The sequence below is a fragment of the Marmota marmota genome, unplaced genomic scaffold (genome assembly GCF_001458135.2).
Source record: "Marmota marmota marmota unplaced genomic scaffold, marMar, whole genome shotgun sequence".
NCBI classification, from domain to species: Eukaryota; Metazoa; Chordata; class Mammalia; order Rodentia; family Sciuridae; genus Marmota; species Marmota marmota.
In genome coordinates, this window is record NW_026000076.1 from 4,337,097 (window position 1) to 4,362,877 (window position 25,781).

The 25,781-nt window shown below is 37.4% G+C and overlaps 1 protein-coding gene across 1 annotated transcript in view; it reads left to right on the forward strand.

The window, feature by feature from the left end:
- Alg14 (ALG14 UDP-N-acetylglucosaminyltransferase subunit) overlaps nt 1-15,807 on the forward strand; it is an 89,956-nt gene extending 74,149 nt beyond the window's left edge. The window contains exons 4-5 of the mRNA XM_015500868.2: nt 14,714-14,950; nt 15,342-15,807. Coding sequence (XP_015356354.1) covers nt 14,714-14,944 — 231 coding nt within the window. The 3' untranslated portion in view covers nt 14,945-14,950; nt 15,342-15,807. The remainder of the gene's footprint in view (nt 1-14,713; nt 14,951-15,341) is intronic.
- The last annotated feature ends 9,974 nt before the right edge of the window (nt 15,808-25,781 follow it).

Here is a 25,781-nt window from a genome sequence, read left to right on the forward strand (position 1 = left end):
GGGGAAAAAAAACAAGGGGGAGAAATGAATTACAGTAGATGGGGTAGAGAGAGAAGATGGGAGGGGAGGGGATGGGGGATAGTAGAGGATAGGAAAGGCAGCAGAATACAACAGACACTAGTATAGCAATATGTGAAACAGTGGATGTGTAACTAATGTGATGCTGCAATCTGTATATGGGGTAAAAATGGGAGTTCATAACCCACCTGAATCAAAGTGTGAAATATGATTTGTCAAGAACTATGTAATGTTTTGAACAACCAACAACAAAAATTTAAAAAAAATTTAAAAAAAAACATGGTATTGGCAAAAAACAGATATGAAGGCCATTAAAATAGAACACAGAGAGATGAATCCACATAGATACAGTCATCTGATCCTCAAAAAAGGTGCCATAAACATATGTTGAAGAAATATAGTCATTTTAATAAGTCCTGAGAAAACTAAATATCCATATATAGAAGAATGAAAATAGACACCCCCCTTTCCCATGCACAAAAATCAACTCAAAATGAATTCAAGACCTAGGAATTAAACCAGAAAGTTTAAGTGCTAGAAGAAAATTTAGGGGCAATATGCCAACATATTGGTGTAGGCACTGACTTCCTCATTAAGACTCCTAAAGCTCAAGAAATTAAATTAAGAATCAATAAGTAGGATGACATATTCAAAAGCTTCTCCACAGCAAAGGAAACAAGAATGAAAAGAGAGCCCTACAAAATGGGGGAAAATCTGCCAGCTACTCTTCCAACAGGTGATTAATATCCAGAATATATAAAGAACTCAAAACAGCACCAAAGACTTAATAATCCAGTCAATAAATGAGCAAAATATCTAAATAGACACTTCTCAAAGGAGGAATACAACAAGCCAACAAATATTTGAAAAAAAATGTTCAACATCTTTATTAATCAGGCAAATGCAATTAAAAACTACATTGAGATTTCACCTAATTCCAGTTAGAATGACAATCATCAAGAATACAAATAAAAATTAATGGCTGGAAGAATGAAGGGGGAGGTACACTTGTGCATTGTTGGTTGGAATGTGTATTAGCACAACCACTTTGGAAAGCAATATGGAGTTTTAGGAATGGAATGGAACCACAATTCCCAGCTATGTCATTCCTTGGTATTTACCCAAAAGAACTAAAAGCATACTATAATGATATGTGCATACCAGTGATTATAGCAATACAGTTCACAATAGCCAAGATATGGAACCAGCCTAGTTGTCCACAGATGAATAGATACAGAAAATGTGACATATATACACAATGGAGTTTTACTCGGCCATAAAGAAGAATGATATTGTGTCATTTGGAGATAAATGAATGCAATTGGAGAACATAATGCCAAATGAAATAAGCCAGACTCAGAACATCAAGGGTCGAATGTTTTATTTTATATGCAGAAGCTAGAAAGAAAGAAAAAAAAGATGGAAAGTGGGAAGAGTCTCCCAGAAATATAAGGAAGACCAGTAGATTATTAGAAGTGGGTTGTGGGAAGGGAGTGGGGGAAGTACTGGGAAATGAAATCTACCACATTGTGCTATCTATGTTTATTCATGAATGTACCACAGTTAATCATATACATACATAAAATTATAATACACTAACTAAAATAGCAATAATAAAAGGGAGATTAGTAGAGAAAGCAGATAGAGAAGGAAAGGGAAAGGGGAATGAGATTGATCAAATTATATTATGTGCATGTACAAATATGGCATAATGAATCCCACTATTATATATAATGTATCAATTTTTTAAAAAATGATTGTGTATTAACTGCTATTCTTTAATCAGGGTTAGGTTAAGCAAGAATTGACCATTCAATCAACCTGTTACCTCTTTTTGCCTTTCTTCTCTTTCTGAATCCCCCAATTTGCTCTATTTTCTCCCTCCTCTCTCCAGTTTTGTTTTGTTTTGAATGTGAGAATACTGGGCCTAAAGCTTTTGATTTTCAATAAGCATGGATTGAATTAATTCATACTTGCCAACTCGTAGCTAATCCTGGCTTATGTGTTTCAAAACTCATTAATTTGGACCAAGAAAGCATTTTAAACAATTTAGTCTGCTTTGGAACTACAAAACTGGTTATGCTTGAATGGTCACCAAAAATACATGGCTACAAATATATTATGAGAGTGTATTTCTTGGTTCCTTATATTTATTGTTGTTATTTTAATTGAAACAATACTTACAAGTTTCTTCATCACACAGAAAATATTTCAGGTGAGCCTGAAACTACAGTAATGAAGAACAACAGTATAGATAGTGAATTTTAGGGGGAAAAAAAAAACTTTTAATCCAGGGTATTTAAGCCTTATTTTGGAGTCAGCAAGAATCCACTAAAAATAAATGATGCACCTTTTTTTTATTTTTTAAATAAATAACAAATGAAAAAGAGATTGCCATATAAAAAAATAGGTTGAGAAACTTCCAGGTTAAAGGAGAATAAAGATACATGCTAACTAAACAGATGCTAGATTAGGTTCTGTAATGGAGAGTTAAAATAAAAATGAAAGAAGATACTACTAGGTAAGTTGACAAAAATGGAACATGGATGAGAAATTAGTTAAAAGCTTTGTGCTGATGTTAAATTTAATAATAATTTAACATTGATAATTAAGTATTAAAAGAATTTTCTCAATATGTAATAAAATATTCAAGGAAAAAGCGCATGATGTATATCAGATATTCAGGTTTGATTGCATTTTTTTGTTTGTGTGGGGAGAGAGGATATTGCAAATAGATCAAAATGTTAAAATAGATAAATCTGGTTTTCCCATCTATGCAACTTTTCTGCAAGTTCAATTACTTTCAGATAAATACATTTTAAATAGAAAAAGAAAAAAGATAAATGATGACATGACCAGGTATGCATTTTAAGAAAAAGTCTTGTAGCAGCACTGTGGAGAGTGAAACAGAGGAGAGGAGGAGGCTAGGAAAGCTCCTAAGAGTTCTAGGTGAGCCAGATGAGAGGGAAAATGGTTCCACACCAAGTATGGGCAGTGGAGATTCAAGAGTAGGGCCCGTTTTGAGGAGATTTTCAGAATAAAATGGGTAGAGTCTGGGTGAGAAAGGAAAAGAGGAAATCAGATAGGAGGCCTATTTCTACAGTTAAAATAATATTTCCAATGACAATGCTGCCAGAGGCCCTTTGCCAGCAGGATTAGAGGGTTGCCATAGAGAACCCAGCCTGGGCATTGACAGTTGGAGTCAAAGGCGAGATGGAGAGGCTGGGGTTGCAACTCAGTGATAGAGCACTTGCCTAGCATGTGTGAGGCACTGAGTTCAATTCTCAGCACTACATATAAATAAATTAATTAAACCAAGGTTCATCAACATCTAAAAAAATATATTTTAAAAAAAAAGGAGAGATGTATTTGGGCAGTAAGAGGAGCTGGACTTCCCCACAGGGAGCTAGAGAGGAAATCCCCTGGCAAGGTGAAGTTCCTGGTATGGCATCACCCAGAGTTTTGTCTTTCATTGAAAGAAAGAAAGAGAGAAAGGAATAGATGGGGAGAGAGAAAGAGGAGGGAAGAGGGGGTGGAAGAAGTAAGCCAATGTGTTGGGGACATTTGGGGGCCACATGTTTTCAAGAATATCAGTGTGTTGTGTAGACTCTTCTGTCTTATGCATAATTATGTATAATCATTCAAATAAAGCACATGAAGCCCCATTTTTTGTCCCCCCTACAAAGAAAAATCTAACAAAAGTGTATACTTAATTAGATGCTTATGTTTTGGACTATGTCTTTATTTTCTTTGACTTTTTAAAATTGCATCCTTCTTTGGCCTTAAATTACCTGGGACAGAGGGAATTTGATCCCTGGAATGAGTTCTCTCTTTGTAGTCTGTCTTTATAGGATATTATAAGAACTTTCAGATTTTAAATCAAGGGTCTAAAAACAGTGAACAAGAAGGCTGGTGAATACTCTTTTGGAGAGTGGAAGGGAAGAAAATGGGACAGATTTTATGACTTTAGAATACCTATAATATTCTTTGTTCACCCTTTCCTATCTATATATTATCCAAAAGTTACGTTTATTGGACTTAGCACTCTGTGCCCCTCATAGCAGAGCATTATTGGGTACATCAATGGTTAGCACATGCTTTTTAAGTTTTTATAAATGATTACATGAAACAAGGAAAGCCTATTTTTTTCCTATTTAAAGACTGAAGCATTTCCTTCTATTTCATAGTTTTTAGAGACTCTCAGAATTGATGAGTGAGTATATAAGTAGAGGAATATTATAAAAGCTTTTGTTCATATTTGTATAAAACCAAGTGTTTTCTGAGGTATTGTGATATTAAAATGCCTAGCGCTTTTGGACATTTAACAGTGAAGGAACAATTTCTGCAGGCTTCCCTTGAAACTTTTTTGGCACCTGTTTTTGTACAAAGCACATGATAAGGGCTGAATGCAATACCACATTGCTGGATTGTAAGCCTCCTGGTAACTTAACTCATCTTCCCAGGTCTTAGTGCCAAGAAAAATGCTACGTACCACTGTAATACCTTATATATACTAATTTATTTAGCAACTCTATAAGTTAGTTACCTGCCATTTTTATCCCCATTTTGCAAATAAGAAAACTGGGGCATAAGAAAGAAGATTGACTTGCCCAAAGTTTGTTAGCTAGGCAGCAGAGACTAGGTTCAAACCCAGAAAATCTGAGACTATAATAACAATGTCTAATAATTATACTATGCTGTCCTGCTCAGGATATGACCACTGAAATCATGAATAAATTTCATAATAAAGACATAGACATGAGACAACCCAGAGTAATGAGGTGGTGGTGGTTTTTAGAATTACAGCTTGGATTTTAACACACTTGCTTATCATTAACATTTAAGTTAGTGTCTGTCAAACTTGTGAGTACCTTCCTTTCTGTTCCCTTTCATGCCTTCCAACTGTCAACATTTCCCCCAACCAAAAGGGGCCTGGTTTTGTTTTCAGACCCAGCTCTCAATTTCAAAGACTCATACCATGGTGGGCTGGTAGAGAACGCTGAATGGGGTTAGACGGCCAGTGGAGGTAGGAGTCATGAACAACAATGGGTTGCGTGGCATTGAAGCCGGCATGACACTTACTCTCCCTGGAAACACTGTCAGACTCAGGAAGTGTGATTTAATTCTGGGTGAGATAATTCCATTTTATACCCTAGAATGGGCTGTCCAAATTCTTTAACAGAATTTTATTTTAAATCTTGCCCTGAGAAGTTCTACCAGTAAATAATTTGGCATGCATTATATGATTTTTGGCTGAACCACACAAAATAGGGGCTTATTCTCTAATCCCCACCTCTTTTTCCCTTAAAAGACCATCAAAAGAGAACCTGAGAACCTTCTGCCCCAATAGAAGATGCCTGGACTGTGGCCCAGCAGCAGTACCCTCAGCAGGATTTACAAGAGAAAGGAAGACTGCAATTTAATCAAAAGAGCCACTGTCATTCTTGAAAGAACATCAGCCATACATAAGCTGCAAAGATTCTGTTCCCAATTCAACTCTCAGAACCATCTTTTGGTTTTGTCATAAGGCAGCCCTAAGACAGAGAAACTAAGAATAACAGTAGCAAATATACATTTGGAACTGGCTGTGATCCAAGTGCTTTGCAGATGTTACCTCCCTCCATGGGGAAGCACCATTCAAGTACTCATTTTCCAGATGAGGAAACAGGCAGAGAGAGGTAAAATAACTAGCCAATGTCACACAGGAAGCAATGAAACCAGGAATCCATCCCAGGTATTCTGGCACAGAGTCCATGTTCTCACCACTGTCTTTCCCTTGGACTGTCAATACCTTAGATATTCCATCTTGATTGCAATTAGGCAGAAGCTATTGTTTTCAAGAGACAGGAGGTTCAGTAATTGAACTTGAAAACCTGGAAGTTTAGTATTCTCACTACAGTGACTGAGAATCTTTTCCTTAATAATCTTGGTCAGACAAGATATTTCCTGAATTACCTACTGGATTAAAACCTGTTGCACCTGTTTTAAGACTACTCTGGCAGAGGCTTCAGTCTACTGCTGCTTACAGACTGAGCCCTGCCAATAAGGCCCTGCTTACCCAGCCATTACTTCCTTAAAATCCCAGGTAGTGTGTGATACCAAGCATGAGCAGCAAACCATTCCCTTCTTGCTCTTTTAGCAAGGATGGGACACCTTGACTTTGAGTGGCAAAGATGTGGTACCTTATCACCTGCCACCTCCATATTAATGTCTTCCTGTCTCCACCATCATGTGCCTTCTCTGTGTTATGCCCAAATTCTGTGAATACCATCAGCTGCTCCTCTTTGTTTTTGTTTTTGTTGATTTGTTTTGTTTTTTGAATGTAAAAGAGTAGGATTTTTCCAAGTGGGAAGAAAAGAGAGTTAACACACACAGGTTGAGAGAGGACCCAATAGTAGGTTGCCCAGCTTCTCTTTAAAAAAGTCATTAGCAGATAATTAAGGAACTGTTAGTCCTAAAGATAGGACTTCTCCCAGGAATACTTGCTTTCTAAGAGAGAAGTAGAAGTCTTAACAGAGGGAGAGGTGCTCTGGCTGAGCTTCCCAATATCGGGCAGTTCTCTCTGGTACTGGGAACCTTGGACTCATTTAATGTTAGCCCCTCAAGAGTTGCTCAGCTGGGCTGCTTGTCCCCAGAGTGGTTTTGATCAAGTCAAGAGCATGGCTCACCAGTACCTTTACTCTTCACTGTTGCTTTCCGCCTTAGCATACACAGACCCCTTTTGCAGGAATAAAAACAGACTGGAAAGGCATGCCTAAAGATTGCTGGCCACTTCCTGTAGTAGAGAACAGAGGTGTTCAAGTGCTACTATGTATCAGAATCATCTGGGATCTTGTTTAAGATGCACATTCCTAGGCTCTAGGCTCGGGAATTCTGATTTAGAACAATATTTTTTTATTTGTTTTTGTAGTTATAGATGGATAGCATGCCTTTATTTTATTTGTTTATTTGCTGAGGATCGAACCCAGTGCCTCACAGGTGCAAGGCAAGCACTCTGCCACTGAGCTACAGCCACAGCCCCTAGAACAATATTTTTGATAAGTACCCCTGAGTGAAAGTGATGTAAAATCCTGAGAAACACTATCTAGAGTTGCTTCTCTACTTGGTGGCTTCAGTGGTATCCTCTCTGATGTAAAACTGGGGTAAACTCATTGTGTCCCCCAGATCCTACCAGTGCTGCTTGTCTTTTGAGGCCACAGTAGGGTGCAGCCAAGCATACTTAACATAAATGAGCTAAATTTTAATAAGAACCTTGAAGAAACTCCTAATTTTGGCAAGCAGTATTTTCTACTTCTGAAACTTACTAATGGTCTGAGTACTAGGAATTTGGAAAAATGTGGTGGACAATTAAAGGAAAACAACCTTTGAAAGCTTGAGTGCACAGAATAAAGCACATGTTTTCTGGAGGATCTTAGCAGCTTATTCAAGATGTGGAATGCAAAATTGGCTCCAAAGTACATGTTCTTTGACCATACCAGGAACACAGCTAATTAATGCATCTCAGTTTGTCAAATTCTGTCTTCTTGCCTCTGTTTCATTGTCTTTAAGTATATGTACTTATCTTTTTCTGTACCTGTATATTTATATTTCTGTCTTTAAGTACAATGTATGTATCTGCCTTTTACTCTATATTTCTCTCCCTCTCCCACTCCTTCTTCCCCTCCCTCTCCCCGTCTTTCCCTATTCCCTCTCTCCCTCTCCCCCTCCCCCTTCCCTCTCCCCCTCCCCCCTCCCTCTCTCCTCCCCCTTCCCTCTCCCCCTCCCCCTTCCCTCTCCCCCTCCTCCCATCAGGCAACCAGAATCTCTCAAATGTCCTTATATATCTGATTCATAATTAAGGAATTAGATAATCCTCTATAAAAATGATTGAACCTTTTTATAGTCAAAAATAGTCTGCACATAAAATGTTCAAGGAAAGCTGCAGACCAGCAGCTTTCAACAAGATAGAAATATAACAAGTGGGGCTGGGGATGTGGCTCAAGCGGTAGCGCGCTCGTCTGGCATGCGTGCGGCCCGGGTTGGATCCTCAGCACCACATACCAACAAAGATGTTGTGTCTGCCGAAAACTAAAAAATAAATATTAAAAATATATATATATATATATATATAAATATATATATAACAGGTACAAAAAGTAAGGAAAGGATCGGGAGAGGGAGGAAGGGAGGGAAAGAGGACATACTAGGGATTGAAATGGAACAAACTATGTTATATGCATTTTTGAGTATGTCAAATGAACCCTATTGATATATATAAATATAATGTACTAATAAATATTTTTTTTTAATTTAAGAAGGGTCACAGGGGAAAATATCACTTTCCTACTTAAGAAAGTTCCTTGACAGAAGTCAGTTATATAATCACTTTGAATTTAAGCCAATTCTTCCTGTTTAGAAAGGATATTCCCTGTTCTTTTGAAAATGTTAACTATTTCACTATTTTTGGAAAAGCTTTCCTAGTCCAATAGCTTGTGACAATCTGCCACTGAGTTCTCTATCAAAACTATAAAATGTTAACAGCAATTGCCATGATGTAAACTTCAATTAAATTTTCTGTGTCATTATCTGCCCTGGAGCCTCTTTGCCTTAAACGTCTATCCACTAACACAGGATGGTTGGTGAGCTAGTGTGGTATAGAGGAGAACCCTGAAAAAAGCTTGGGTTTGAGTATCAGCTAACTCACTAACCAGCTATGTGATTTTGCATAGATGACTTAATTTCTCTGTGCCTTAGTCTCTGTGTCTAAAAAATGATTTTAGCAATATCTACCTCACAAGACTATATTGTAGGGTTTAAATGAGATGTGGTGAAGCCTCCCCACCCACTCATCTGAGGTTTCACTTTCTGCAATTTCAGTTACTTGTGGTCAACTACGTCTGAAAATACTAAATGGAAAATTCCAGAAATAATCCATAAGTTTTAAATTGTGTACTGTTATGAGTAACATGATCAAATCTTGCATTATCCTCTTCTGTCCTGCCCAGGACTTGAATCATCCCTTTGTTCCAGTGTATCCATGCTGTATACACTTCCCCCTAATAATGACTTAGTGGCCCCCTTTGTTATCACAATTACTGTTATAATATTATAGTGCTTGTGTTAAAAAAACACTTATTTTTCTTAAATTTGGCCCCAAATCTCATGAGCTGTGATGCTAATATTTTTGATATGCCAAAGAGAAGCCATAAAGTGTTTCCTTTGAGTAAAAAGGTAAAAGTTTTGACTTAATAAAAAAAGAAAAAAACTTTTGTTCTGGGGTTGCTAAGGTCTACAGTATATTGCTATAATTGTTCTATTTTATTATTAGTTGTTGGTAACCTTTTACTGTGCCTAATTTATGAATTAAACTTTGTCATGTGTTATGTGTATATAGGAAAAGCATAGCATATAGCGAGTTCATTACTGTCTGTGGTTTCTAGCATCCACTGGATGTCTTGGAACATGTACCCACAGATAAAAGAGAAACTACTATAATTATGCAAAATGCCTCACTTTAGGCTCTGTGCCTAGCAAGTAGTGGGTGCCCAGTAAATGTCAATCTCTTCCCTTCCTCCTCAAACTAAAGGGAGTAGATTGAACTATATGATTCTTTGAGACTGCATCTAGCTTTGGATCTCTGCTTCTGAGAGCTCTGCTTAATATAGAGTGTGGAGAAAACAAAAGGAAAAAATACTGGATTTGTAGGGTTCAAAGACCTTGGTGAAAACATTTTAGTGGCTTGAAAATACAATGAAAACAAACAAAAAAAGACCAAGAAGGCAGGAAATCGTCACTTGGACCATTTGGTTCAGAGAACAGGAAAACTGAAAGATTGAGTTTCCTCAACTGAAAGTAGAAGGTTGGGAAAACAATGGTTTGCCTGACGATGGTCTTTAACAATAATGCTAAGCAGGCATGGTCTAATTTTATTTTTTGGAACCGGGGATTGAATCCAGGAGTACTTTACCACTGAGCCCTCACTAAATTGTTGAGGCTAGTCTCAAACTTGTGATACTCCCACTTCAGTCTCCAGAGTCACTGTGCTGACCCTTCTGACAAAAAAGTTTTAAGTTTTTATTTTATTTATGTATTTATTTTTTATGATAGAACTTCAGGGTAAGGAAATGAACTACCAACTTAATACGGGCCCTGTTTCCCATATAAGGGTAAAATAGCCCGTTTGAAATTAGTAAGATCAGGCTTGTTCATCATGTTATGGCCATAGACTTTCAAGGCTATTTGGTTACAGGCTGAGAAGTACACTACAAAGGCACCACAGATAAGGAACTGAGAAAGCTCCTGAATCCTTCAGTCATCTACCATCTGTGGAAATTCAGAAAATATTGTTCTTGGAAATCAAGTGCCTTTTATCATTTTTCATACACGTATCACTTGGAGTTGATCAACCAGGGAAAACATATGGCTAGAAGATAAAGAGACCAAAATGGATGATTGAATTACTTTTATCCAGTATTTTTAGTTTTGCTCTGCATGGCTATTAGCCTCACCTTCCCATGTTTTCTCTTGGCTCATCTTCAAGTACATGATCTCTGACCTATAACCAACCCAGATCTCAAAAGTCTTGGCCCAGATTCTGTGAGGGGGGGGTGGGGGTTCTACTGGATAAGGAATTTAGTTCAGACTATTCAAGTTAAATATGTCTTTTCATACATGCAAATGTTTCAGCCAATGGGACTTGACCTGTGGTGACCCAAATCTACAGAACAGCAGTCCTGTTATAAATGTTCTTAATCCTTGATCTGTCTTCATCTACAACCCTGACTTCCTGTTTGTAGTATATAACCCCTGTCCTCCTGTTTTCTAGACCCATGACTTACATTATCTTTAGTACATCTCTTAGACTTCCCGCTCTGGGAGAAGTTTGTTTATTGATTTGATAATTCATCCAACAGATACTATTGAGTACCTACTGGTTAGTGTCACGGATGGTCAGAGCCAGTCAGAGGTAGACAAAGGACTGTGTCAATTAGTATGCTCTTTATTGCCAGTGGCAGAAATCCTGATTCAGAATGGCTTAAGCAAAAATGGAATGTATTCCCTCACATACCTGACAAGTCTACAGAGAGATCTGGTTTCCTTCAAGCACAGCTGGGTTCATGGATCTTAAATACTGCCTTTCAGACATGGCCTGTCTTCATCTCTCTGCTCTCCGCTTTGTAGTGGCTTCATTTTCAAGCTCTCCACATGGTCACAAGCAAAATGTTAACAGTGCCAGGTTCACATCCTCCTGGGTTCCAGACCAATAAAAAAGGTGCTGCTCTCTCAGAAGCCCCAGCAAATGGCCTACTAAGTGTATGAGTTTCTGACTGGATTATGTACTCTTCCCTGAACTGGAGACTTTTGATGCTGTGATTGGTCAGACAGGAGTCATGTGTCCTCTCATATTAGTCAGATGAGGATTCGAACACCTAAATTGGGAGCAAGGGATGTAGTGGTTCTCGTAAGAAAAAGGTGTACAGATGTGGGATGATTGAAGGAATAAATAAAAACTGTGAGTTAACAGACATTATGGCAGTCAGGTGTTTATGTTAAGTATATATGGTAGAGTTTCAAATGGTCTATCAAAGGGGGGATGGTGTTGGACTCCATATAGGATAGGCAAAGAAAGATTCACTGTTTCGTTACCCACTTGCTCTTTTCTATCCTTCACTTTTTTTTCCAGCCTATTTTGTTCTACATGCAGAGTATAGATTGTTCTAGAAATGGACCCTATCTATAAGTAGCTTACAGAGTAATGAGGAAGAGAGATGGCCAGGGCAGTGGTCCTGTATTCATTAAGAATGTATGTCTTCAGAAATGAAAATATGAAGAAAAATTGCTTTGCTTTGTTTTGTTTATTAAAATTAAAGAGACATATCCAACCTTAATGTTGTTTAACATCATCTTTATCCAGGCTGTCTCAATGAACATTTTTGTTTGATGCTTGGACTAAGTCGCTCTGGTATGTTTCTTTGAATAACAAAAACTTCACAACCCACATTTTTTTAATTTAATTTGCTTTCTGCAACTCAAAGTTAAAACCTGTGCTTGATTAAAAGTGGTTTTCCTTAAGATTAGTTGGCTTTTTTTCTTTCTGATAGTGCTGAGGATCACGCAGTACATGCTAGACAAGTGTTCTACTACTGAACTACATACACATCCACCCACCCCTTTTTTTTCAATTCTCGGTTTGTGATTCTGTGGTTTTATCGTAGCTGGGACTTTCATAGTAAGGTGTCTCAAAATATGGAAACATAGAACTGAGATAAGCAAGAAAAATTATTTTTAATTTCTACTTTTACCTTAACAGTTTCTACTTTTGTTCTGTCCCAGGTTGTTGATGTGTCTCCCACCAATACCCAATCTTGTACCATCATCTCCATCAATGTATATATAGCTTGTGTATAGGGGGTCAACCAGTTGTTGAAATGAACACATATGGATATATACATTTTTAAAAAGCAGTAAATATGAAGATTTTTTGTGACATTCAAGATTCAACAAGCAGTCCTTATATTCTTATTTAACTGTAGTTTTTATTTTGTTCTGTACTATTAAAAAGAAGATTGAGAAGAGCAACACAAATAATCCAAGGATTAGGAAATACATTAATACAGTGGTTGTCAACCAGAGACATTTGGCAGTGCTTGGAGTAATTCTTGATTGTCTCGACTACTGGAATCTTGTGGACAGGGGCCAGGGATGCTGCTAAACATCCTGTGATGCACTGGACAGGCTTCACACTAAAAACAAACTACCTACATAGTCCAGAATGTCCACATTTTTAGAATTCTAAGCCTTGAAGAATTTAGAACAAGTCTGTAATTGAGACGTAAGACAAATTAGATGCAAATTAATTATAGAATCATAGAATCCTGAAACTGTCAGGGAAGTTATTTTAGTTCAGTCCTACCCATCCATCCCACCCCACCTTGGTTTTTTAGATAGGATAACTGATTCACATAGGAAAAAAAGTGCCCTGAAGCAATGTAGTTTCTTCATCTCCTAAACACGTGATCAGACAACTTGCCCAATCTCTGTGTGCCTCACTTTCCTCATCTGCAAAAAAGAACTAATAAAACATGTTTCATTGATTTCCATGAGAATTAATTAAAATAGAACATGTAAAGTATTTTAGTACAGTAACTGACCATAGTGAGTTGTTTATAAATAAGGCTGGTGATTGTCATTACTTCTGTTGGCCAAGGTCACAGAACTAGTTTGCTCTCTAACACTGCTCTCCCAACTGTTCTATGACTTATCTTGAAAGTCTATTAACAAAGGTTATAGCTGGGCTTAGTGGCATCTGCCTATACTCCCAGCTACTCAGGAGACTGAGGCAGAAGGCTTGCCAGTTCAATACCAGCCTGGGCAAGTTAGTAAGATACTGTCTTGAAAGGAAAGGTTGGGGGGTGGAGGAGGAAAGAAAGAAAAGAAGAAAGAAAAATCATAGGGGAAATTAAAGATATGTCTGGAAGGCAGCATTGAGTTGCTGTAATTCAAGAGAAAGACTCTATAAATGTTCTGCATGAAAGAAAGGGGGTTTACAGTGAAGATAGGAAGATCCCACCTAAAACTGTCTCTTCCCAAAGCTGTGTGAATGGGTTCCTCCATGGAGCCTGGACCAGATGACCTTTATCGAACTTTTATAGTTCTGACCATGTTCACAGGGAGTCAGGATGTCTGTTTCTCTGTCATTGGTCAGTCTGGGAGAACCCCTAAAATGCTGGGATGGCTAAACATTGTATCTGAAGACCCTTCCCACTGTCAGATTCTCTGATGTCTGATAAGTTTTGTGGACTATGTACTGTAAAGATCATGTGCCATTTTAGATCATGCTCAATAGGCATGTTACAGACAACCACAAACCTCCTGTTTTATGGTTTGTGACGTAAAATGCCTTATTAGGTTTTACTAATTTAGTCAACAGGAACATATAATTAAGATATTGTATAAATTTTTTCCTCTGAAAATAGTAATAAATTATCTTACCAACAATTTTATGAAATAGGTTTTCTCTCATTTCCTCAAAGACATAAAAATTCTTTGCAGTTGCTCTATGAGTTGAATTTTTATTTCCCTTGTTAGATTATTCAACTATTTTTTAACCATTGGCTTTCTATAAAAATTAGCAGAATTCCAAAAATGTTAAAACTCTTCCATATAACAGGCATACAATAAATCCTCTCAAGGGAAAGTCTAATTCATGTGATAGCCCTCTCTTGAATATCTCATGTAGGCTGAAACCCCCAAATGATTTCACATCCTACAAAAATATCCTATGTCATAGTCACTTAAAGATGTTCTCTCCTATATCAGGATCAAGTTAATACAGGAAAGAAAACTAAATGAATCTGTTTATTATATCTGTTTTCTTTATATTTGTTTGACATTCAAGATCCATGAAGTAGAGAAGAGCAACACATGCATCTGTCCCCTGAGTGCTGAGTGAGCCCCAGGCACTGGGCTAGAAGTTAGAGGTTAAGTTATTTGCCCCAAGTCACACAGTTGGTAAGCACGAACAACAAGACGGTACATCTCCACAGGGCTCCTCAGTGCAGAGGCTTCAACACACAGTTTGCTACATCCTGGTTCTTCACAAGGAAAGACTTATTGGACTAATAAATCCCCATGAAGATCAGACTGTTCTTAATATAGAATGCATCACTTAAATTAGTCTTCTGTATTTTAATTTGACTTTCACCATTTTTTTAAGGTGTTGTGTAATGGACCAGGAACATGTATTCCTATCTGCATATCTGCCCTTCTCCTTGGAATACTAGGAGTGAAGAAAGTGATCATCGTCTATGTTGAGAGCATCTGCCGAGTAGAAACTTTATCCCTCTCTGGGAAGATTCTGTTTCATCTCTCAGATCACTTCATTGTTCAGTGGCCGACTCTTAAGGAGAAGTATCCCAAATCTGTGTACCTGGGGCGAATTGTTTGACAAATGGCAAGTTACTTTAGAATTTTGCATTTAATAATAATTACCATAAAATGTTTATGGTAAAGTCTTCTGAAAGTCCTGAGAATTATTGATGGTCATGAGTAAAAAATGTACAGATAATTCAGTGAAGAACCTGAGGCTTCTCTTATGACAGATATTAATAAACAGTACCCATCAAAAGTTTATGCCTCTATATATCAAGTAACTTTTAGATAAAAGTATGTAGTACTACCTGCAAGCTTTCTTTTGACTGTAAATAGTGGTATTTTTTCCCCTCAATCTAAATATAGTTTGTGTGATTAACAACATTTCCTGTTCTATAGCTTTAAAAAAAAAAAAGTTTTCTGATTTATATAAAGAAAAGAAAAAGATATTTCTTATTTTTTTTTTTTTTCAGAAACAACAGACTTTATTTCCTGTATGGAAGCAGTGATGTCCCCAGTGAGTTCTTTCGGCATAAAGGAAGCAGTAATATTAAATTGGCTTCATGACAATTTGCACTCCACAGGCTTCCAGAACCTTGAGCATAAACCAGCATTTTTTTTTCATTCTTCAGTCTTATTTTATGAGTAGTTGGCCTCAATCCACAGTATCTTCTTAAATCTCTTTTTTAATTGTTAAAATATATTAAAATGTGACCATTGTTGTAGTAATAAAAACATAATTCTACTTACCAGGAATCTAAACTCAAAACACTGTTTAAAACGTTTAAGTAGCTTTCTCCGTCATTTTGACTGTACTTAGTCCTGCTACCATCTATATTTACTATATACATTGATAATGTATGTGCTATATGCCAGATACTCTTCTAAGCACTTTTCAAATATTGTCTTACTTAAGCTAATAAAAACGTGATGAGACTACTAGAGACTAGAGACTATTATTATCCCCATTTTACAAATGACTTCTCCAGGATCACATTCCTAGTAAGTGGCAAAACCAGGATTTAAGCCGAAGTAGACTGGTTTGGTCAGTTTCATAGGTATGTGGCCTATGTAGTCACATAGGGTCCCACACTTTGGAAAGGCCTCACACTTGGTTTAATACTCTGCTATCCACTCTCTTAGATTTCTTAGAAATTTATCTTTCGTTAATTAGTTTCATTGTTATTTTGTGGTGCTGGGATAGAACCCAGGGCCTTCTGCATGGTAGGCAAGCAAGCACTGTACCACTGACCTACATCTCCAGTTCACTTAGTAATTTTTAAACATGGGACTCACAGATTATGTGGCTGGTCCTGCCTGAGATTTTGTGCTCCTAATGGTGCCGTGTCTTCTACAACAGAAGTTCCTCAGTAACCAGATTCTTGTCCCCTCTCTATGAGCTCTGCTCCTTTAATAAAGCAGCAAAAAATGAGAAGACCTTCACTTATAATATTTGTGTTCATATTTTTTTCCTCAAGTCTTTTTTTGTGTAAGTATGATATAAACCTAATAAAGAATTAGTCAGTGATTAATAAAGAGATTGAATTGTACTTAAAAGAGACATTATCACCCAAGGTGATATAAACTTAAAATGCTGAGGTGATCTAGAATTTCTTATTCTATTAGAAAAACTTCTCTGAGTCAAGTAATGTAAGCATATCTGTCCTCAAGATTTTTTCCTAGCTTTTTAGCTGGAGAAATGTAGCAGAAGACATCTCAGAATGATGAGAACACTTTGCCACCTAGATTCAGTTGCCATGGATAAGCCAAATGGTGAGATATTGTACTTAATTTTAATCCTCAAATCTTAGATGCCGGCTCTGTTTCCACTGACCTACAGACCTGGAGTATCATACAAGAGAAAAACAGGGATTGAGACAAAATAAGCCTCTATTTTTCTAGAGAGAAAGTAATTTTTCAGTAACAACATGTGCATTTGATTCATGTTTGAATCTTCCTCTGCTCTGTGCTTTGTTCCCAAATGGCCCTATATAGATGGTTGAGGAGAGAAATTAAACTGTATTCAGTTCAGTTCAGTTAATGTTCAGTGCTATGGGACAGCTTCCCCAGCCCTACAGGTAATCTGACTACAGAGACTCTAGAAGCCAGAGTTTATAGTGATCAGACCAGAGAGAATCGTACAAAGGATTTTTTCCAGAAACATATACCCCAGATGTTTTGCAGACTGTTAACTCAGACAGTGGCTAGCCTGGAATGTCAGGGAAAGAATCTGTGTGTTATATCACTAAAAGTTTAGAAATATTTTCCCCGGTTCAGGCTGCTGTGCATACATTCAGAGCCAACTGAGGCATGTGTTAAATCTTCCTGGCTCAGTTCCAGGTTATTTGGTAAACAAGTGCATTCTCTACTCTGTGTTGTTGTTATAGCTGATTCAAGTTTTCAAGGTCACTAGTAGAGGGAGCTGGATTTAGGCTACAATAGGGGGCATAGTTTACCTGCTCTGCATTTCTGTACCATTCAGAAAGACAGTGCTCTCATCTCAGCTCACACTGAAGATCAGCAGTTAGCATGGAATTTCCAATTTCACATAAAACACTGTGGGATGCAACTTTTACTGTAAGAGACTATTTATGAAAAATTAACTGAATCAGCCTTCAAATGAGAGGCAGGGAAACCGCACATCCTGCCCACACCTACTTCCCTGGAAGATTTTTATCTACAGTTCAGCTATCCAAAAAGGTCTTAGCAGATTGCCAGGTCAGAAGGTCCAGTTATTTCAAATAGGATGCCCTAAAGTCATGACAGGAAGCTTTAGCCTGGAACGAAGAGTGCTGTGAAACCATGTCAACAAGAGAAATGTGGTACAATTACAAATTGAATAGCAAAAGGTCTTGTTAGAAGGGGGATGACCCAGGCTTCCCCTCATAAAGACAACTTGAAACACATTGTTTATTTTACTTTCCGAAAGTTATATGATAGGTTAAATTGGCACACATGCCTCCTTACTGTGTGTGGTTCCTTACACCAAATCAGTGCTTTATTTTTCAGAAAATCTCTATCCCCTAAAAGGCATTTGAAGGCAGTGTATATTAAGAATCTCTTACCACTGAAAAGAACAATGTCATAAGCATTCAAGAAAATTGTCCTTCTCCATGCAGGTCAGTGTTTGGGATGTTGAGGGGTTTCTTCCCATGATTTCAACCTTAACACAATGGGCAGACACCCAAATCTGAACTTTCTTCTATTCAGGACATCACTCCACTCTAGCACTCTAAAAACAAATATCTGCAATTGTGTCCTTGTTGCCAACTCATTTTAAACATGGATTTGACAAAACTCCTCCTTTTCCCTCCGGAATAGTTAACTGGTATCAGCTCGCTAACCTCTGTCATATCCCTCAGATAACAAACTTTGGAATCATTTTATTTTCTCAGTCTTTCCTCAATCCAGCAGTTTCCCTTGTCTTTTCTTCCTTTGGGATTACCTTTACTTTTCCTCCCTTGTCTGATTGCCTTGTTGATTCTGTCATTAACCTAGTCATTAACCTAGTGCATATCTACCCTTTCCTTTTCAGTCCTGGTCATAGCTTAAGCCAGATACACACAAATTCCTTAATTGATTAACACTTTATTAAGGAATTGAGAGAGGTTTAACATTATGTAATAGAATACTAGACACTATAAATAGTAAACATTATATAATTAGAAAGTAGCAGAGTTGAAATTTGAACCAAGATACTCCAGCTTCAGCCAGACTCCTCTTAACAGCTATGTTAGGATTTAGGGGAGAAAAAAAAGTGCTAGGAATGAAATAAGCACATTGCCATGTTGGAATGTAAGGTGTTCAGATAGGGTTATCAGGAGAGGCTTTGTGTTAGACTTTCGTCACTGTGACAAAATATCTGAGAAAATCAGCTTAGAGGAGGAAAGATTTATTTTCAATCACAGTTTCAGGGGTTTAATTCTATGGTGACACACATCATCTCACTGTTTAGTTGGTTAGAACTTCAGGGGCAGTTTTCTGCTCATAAGGCTGAAATCAAGTTGACTGCCAGGGCTGAGTTCTGATATGGAACTCTGAATCCTCTTTCAAGCTTATTTGAGTGGTTATAGGCAAAATATCACTTCCTTGCCAGTTTAAGACTAATGGTGACCTAGTTTTTGAAGGCCAACCAGAGCGTTTCTGTCGCCACTTGACCTTTTTAAGGATTCACATGATAGGTGCAGCATAGCATAACTTCCCTTTTGATTAACTCAATTAACTGATAAGACCATCACTGCCTCCCTTTTGCCACATTAAGAGAATGTAGGGAGCATATATCCCTGATATTCATAAATCACATCCACACTTAAGGATAGAGGCTTATACAAAGCTACTAGTAGTTGGGATGCTGAAAGCCATACTAAACTTCTGCCAAGCACAATTTGCCAGAAGCGTTTTGTTTGTTTCAGGGGAAGAAGATATTTTTAACCTCATTTGGACCATCAAACTCCTGCTTTCATATCCAAGTTCTCTGATTGTTTTTTAATATGGGAAAATCATGTCTCCCAAACTCCATCCCATTTTCTATCAAGTTACTTAACCTTTCTATAGAATAAGCAAAATAATGGTAACTACTTTAGAGTTGTTATTGTGAACATTCTACTAGATGATCCATGTACTTCTTTAGCACAGACCCTGCTGCATAGTGAGCGCTCCATGGACTCATATCCTAAATATGTAAATGGCCTAAAGAAAGGCTCTTCTTAAATTAATCACAGGACCACTCTTACCCTTAAGGACAGTAATAATCAAAAAAAGCAGAAAAATTTATTGCCAAGGGTGTAGAGAAATTAGAATCCTCATACATCGCTGGTAGGAATATGGAATGGTACAATAGCTGTAGAAAAGAGTTTGGCCATTCTTCAAAAGCTCAAAGTTACCATTTGACCCTGCAATTTCATCCATAAGTATATGCCCCAGGGAACTGAAAAACATAGTCACACAAAAACTTGCACACAAATGTTTATAGCAGCCTGATATATAATATAAAAAAATAGAAACAACCCAAATGTCCACCATCTAATGAATGGATAAACAAACTATACCAGGTATATTTATAAAGTAGAATACTAATCACAAAAATGGATGAAATTCTGATGCATACTTTACAATATAGATGTATACAATACACTATGCTAAGTAAAAAACAGCCAGCCACAAAGACTACGCCGTATTGAATGATTCCATTCATTTAAAATGTCCAAAGTAGGCAAATCCAGAGCCAGAAGTAGATTAGTGGTTGCCAGGGTCAGTGGAAGGAGGCATGGAAAATTAACTCCTAACAGGTAAGGGGTTTCTTTTGAGGATGATGACAATGGTCTAGAGTTAGATGATAGTGATGATTGTACAACTCTATGTATACTAAAAACCACTGTACTGTGAATTTTATAATATGTGAATTACATCTCAATGAAAACTTATCAGTAGTGATCTGTTCATACATATTTGTGAATGTTTATATAGATGAACAAAGATGAAACAAAAACCAACACAGCGGCCAGGAAGCTGCTTTCAGGATTGTTTATATTGATAGTGATTTCCATCTTTATCCATGGCCAGCGACAAAACAAAGACTGGGGATGTGATCAAGACAAAGAATGGTCTCCTTCTATTACCATGCAATTTCCTTTCTCTCTCCCTTTCCNAAAAATTAAAAAAAAAAAAAAAAAAAGACAAAGAATGGCTCTTTCGGAAGGGCTGAGTAAGAATGGATGAAAAGCACCTAGTAAAGGCCCAGAAGACAATGACTTAACATGAAATAGCCCTCTCCACCACCTTGCTAAATACACTTCATTAAAAACCCTTTTGCTCCTCTGAGCCGATATGACTGAGGTGAACTGTATTTTTAGGGTCAGCCTTCCACATACTTTTCTGCAATCAGAACCTGGCCACTTTCCCATTAAGAGGTGAGCGTGATTCCTCTCCCCTCAGTTTGCTCTGACTTTACCTAAATCTGAACTTGTTTGGCCACTAGAATACAGGTGAAATGACATTCTGACTTGGTGTCTTGCCATGCTGGCTGTCTGGAGGGATGTTTCTCTCAGAACCCAGTCATTGCATCATGAGAAACCCAAGACCCATGGAGAGGCCATGTGTTCAGCTGATGCATCTTACTACAAGTCATCTTGGTATTCTCAATCCAGACACTAGACATGTGATGAGAAAAGCCCCCAGATGATTCCAGCCCTTCCACTTGAGTCACTCCCAGCTTTTCTAGTCTTCTCAGCTAAAGCTCAGACATCATGAAATGAGAAAAGTCTTCCCTCTGTGCCCTATGAATTGCTGATCTATGGAATCCATGAGCATAATTAAATGATGATTGTTTCCCACCACTCTAAGTTTTGAGATAATTTGTTACAAAGCAATAGGTAATTAGAAAAATAACTTTTCAGAAGGAGTCAATTTCCTCAAAGTTTGGTTGCTTTGGCTTAATATTAGAAGCGGAAGAAATTTCTTACCCCTAATGCAGGAAAAGATGTATTTCTACACCATGGATAGGAAAAGGATTTTTTTTTTTTCTCTTCTTGCTCCTTGGCCAGCATGTAGCAATGAAACAGAAACCAATGGATTCTTTTAAATCTCTTAACCATATGCAGATGAATAAGCAAATGGTTGGACTTGATTCCTAATCTCTTTTCCTTTCCTGTAAAACTCAGAATTTTTTTCCACTCTAATAAACTTGAACATTTAAACAGAAGTCGTGTGTCATATACATGACGATTAACAATAAAAATGTAAAAAAAAAAAAAAGGAGGTAACTGCTAAGCATAGATTCTTAATTAACATCCAAGCCATTCATCTGAAAATAAGAACAATATTTCTGACCGGGAAATATGAATCTTTTTTTTTTTTTTGTCTAACTTGGAATCCTCTTTTTTTGCCTCTGTAAGTCTTTTTAGGGTAATTATTTAAAATTCAGTGACCGTAAAGGAACTTTTCAGCGTAGCTCCAGTGACTGAGATGCAGTAATCTTTCTATGACATCAGATAGGGCCATCCTCCCCATTTCTGGGCCTCCCATGTGCATTGGCAACCCTCAGAATGTACAACTGAGACTAGGATAAGAATCAACAAAAAGTTTTTTTAAAAAAATGAGCAGTAGCAGCAGGGATGGAGGAGTCTGGAATGACAGCATCTTCTTGCCTCTCTTAAAAAAAGAAAAAAGGAAAAGAAGTTTCTGCAAAGAAAAGTGAAGAAAAACAAAAGACTTTTATGGAAATACCATATACAGAATTGGCAGAAATTCAGCAAGGAATAAAAAGTGCCTAAAATGTTCCCTTGTTCAGTTCCAGTCTGGCACGCAAATTAAAAGAGGTTCGATTTTCAAACTGATTTCCCCTGAATTATCTGGACTTAAAACCATGCAAAGCATCTAAGAGGGTCTATGTTTTAGTGCATTGACAGCCCAATCAAACAAGCAGACCCCAAAGCCGCCAGATGAAGAGAGAGCCTAAAGGTGTGTTCATCAAAATTTTAGAGAAACAAAGTATTAAATGATAAAAAGGTCTAAGATTTGACCCCAAGTCTGTTGCCATTGTGAGCAAGGAAGAATTAATGTATAGATGAAACAGGATAAGCTATGCATGATCCTTTGTGGCAGCTGGGTGGGCAATGTGTACACATGGAAGCATGATGCTGAGCAAACCCATTATGAAACAATCTAACTTTGTGTATGTTTGAGCATTTCCATCATTAAAAGTTCTAAAAGTGCAGATCATGTAAGAAATCTTCAGAGGTTAAAATGCCAAAGAACGTATTGATAACAATGAAATTAGATTTTAAAAGAAGAACAAGAAGGCTATTAAAAAGGTGTGGTGAAAGGCTGTGGCTGTGGCTCAGTGATAGAGCGCTTGCCTAGCATGTGTGAGGCACTGGGTTCGATCCTCAGAACCACATTAAAAAGAAAAAAATGAAAGATATTATGTGTCCACCTACAACTAAAAAATAAATATTTGAAAACAACAACAAAAAAGGTGTGGTGGTGCCTTCCTGTATTCCCAGCGACTCTGGAGACCAGAGCAGGAGGATCACAAGTTTGAGGCTAGCTTGGGCAACTTAGTAAGACGCTGTCTCAAATAAAAAACATAAAGGGTTTGGAATGTGACTCAGTGGTTAAACACCCCTGAGTTCAATGCCTAATATTGGGGGAAAGAAAAACAAAAGCCATTTAAAAATCTTTTTTACTTTTCTAAGTTTAACTGTTTAACTCATGAAAAAAAAATCAGTCTGCAAATCTGATTCCTGAACCTGAGTAAATTTTTCAGACTTAAAATTCTCAGTCTTGAGCCTTTTACTACCCTGGAACAAGTACAAAATGTCACCTTTGTGTGAGGGCCATGATTTCCATTGTATGGTAAATATTTGAGGTGTTCCAATATCAACTTGACAAGACCTTTATAGGAGGCTTATGGGCACTGAAAGCTCCAAGGACACATTCCCTAACTCAGTACAAAAGAGTGCGATAACTTAGGTCACCTCTGGGGATGGATATAAAAGTTGGGGCTGATTCCAAACTCACTCTCTCTCTCTCTCTGTGTGTGTTTCTGCGGCTGGAGATAATGTGTTGTGTGACAGAGGAAAGGCAGCTAGGCAGTGGTTAGAGCCCAGGTACAGCTACTGACTTTGCCACCTGTGCATGTATTTAATCATGGTTAACTTTCATTTTTTTGGTGTTTTGGTTTCTACATCACATGACAAAAGATATCAATGAGATCATCCTTAAATCCTTCCTACAACAGTATCTGTTTTCACCACAATAATAGTAATAGCCACCATCATTTTTTGAGTGCATGCAGCAGCCAGATACTGTGCTAAGTACCTATGGGCCTCTTGCCCCATAGAAAACAGGTGAATTGCACCCAAAGATGAAAGATGGCAAAAATTGCTTGCAAGGGGAAATGTATGGAAGGAGGGTAGGACCTGCAGGTTGAAATGTGGACACTGAACTTGAGAGTCCTTAACAGAACAAGATAGAGCCAGGTGGAAGGAGAAGGGAGGTGGCTGTAAGCTGGGAGTTTTGTTTATATTCTGGCCTGGTAAATGCCAGGGGTGGAGTAAGTATCATTATTACCACTTAAGCTTGAGTAATTTGCCTAGGGTGGCACAACTGATTGGTGGCCGAGTCAGAACTTAGACAAGCCATTCTTATGATTCCATAATCTTCTTTTTCATGCTATTCCACAACAAAATTCAGAGACTGCATATCCTCAAGGCTGTCATGGACATGGAGACAGTCCTGAAAAACTAGCTTCCATCAGTTAAGTTGCTTTCCACCCCATACTACTTTATTGGTGCCAACTGACAATGTGGCAGACAGCAGTAGTAGAAAGGCCTCATCCAGAAAAAAATTACCATGGGATGTTGATTCAACAGAAAAATATTTGATACAAGAGTATGACAGTTAATCCTAGGATTTTACTTTTTGTTCTGAACTTCTGACCTACAGCTGCTAGTCCAATAAAAGAATAGCAAGAAGGTAACTTATTTAGATTTTAACCTTGTTGAACAAGTATTTAGCCAATCAAATAAGTAGGTCTTTGTTTATTTCCTTTAAACTCTAAAACCAGGAAATTACTTCTGATATGTTAAGACCCCTCCCTCCCTCCAAGGACATCCTGAGGCACAGAAATAAAACCTAGCCAAATATACTTTCAATTACTATTCATAATGAAACATCTAGCAAATTATAGGTAATTTGAAAAAAACAAATTTCTGAAAAAGAACTATGAAAATACTACAATATTTTTAGAAGGTATAATTTAATATAATTAATACCAAGTAGTCAGTTTAGCTATGTTTTGGATACTAACCATAAATAGCTAAAGTTAGTAATAAGAATAGTAGCCAATAGTATCAAATGCCGTGTACCAAGCACATCTTAGTCTTTTACAATTATTAACTCAATCCTCACATCAATTTTAGGAAAAAGTAGTATTATTTCTTATTTACAGATGAGCAAACTGAGATAGAGAGAATAGTAAGCTTGGAAGAAAGATTATACACAAAGGTGGGTTTTCTTTTTTTTTTTTGCCATAACAGGGATTGGACCCAGGGTACTCTATAACTGAGCTACATCCCTAGCCCTTTTTAGTTTTTGATGCAGAGTCTCACTAAATTGCCCAAGCTGGCATGAAACTTGCAATCCTCCAGCCTCAACCTCTCCAGCTGGGATTACAGGCATTCATTACTGTGCCCGGTGCACAAATGTGTTTTTCAATTATTTCTATTTACAATAGAAAAAAATGAGAGGCTGAGGATATAGCTCCATGGTAGAGCATTTGCTTGACATGAATGAGGCCCTGGATTCAATCACTAGCACCACCAAAACTAAACAAATAAATAAAATGAATTTCAATATAATACAAAAATGGAAACAATCTAAATTGTAAACTGTTTAATAAAATGTCCCTATAACAGACACTAAAATTATGTTCTTAGCATGCTTGTAGTCCTAGCTACTTGAAAGGCTGAGGAGGGAGGATCCCTTGAGCCCAGAAGTACAAGTCAGGTCTGAGGCAATGTAGTGAGACTATTTTTTTTTTTTTTTTGGTTCCAGGGATTGAACTCAGGGGCACTTGACCATGAGCCACATCCCCAGCCCTATTTTGTATTTTATTTAGAGATGAGGTCTCACTGAGTTGCTTGGCGTCTCACTAAATTGCTGAGGCTGGCTTTGAACTTGAGATCCTCTTGTCTCAGCCTCTCCAGCCACTGGGATTACAGGCATGCACCACCACACCCAGCCAATGTAGTGAGACTGTCTAAAAAATAAATGCAAAATCATGTTCTTGAATATTTATGGCATAGAAAAATACCTAAAATGTAATTTTAAATATAATGAAACAAAATAAAGTGTAGTATCAGCACTATCTGAAAATCTATGCAAAGTTTAAACAGGGCTGAAAGTATATG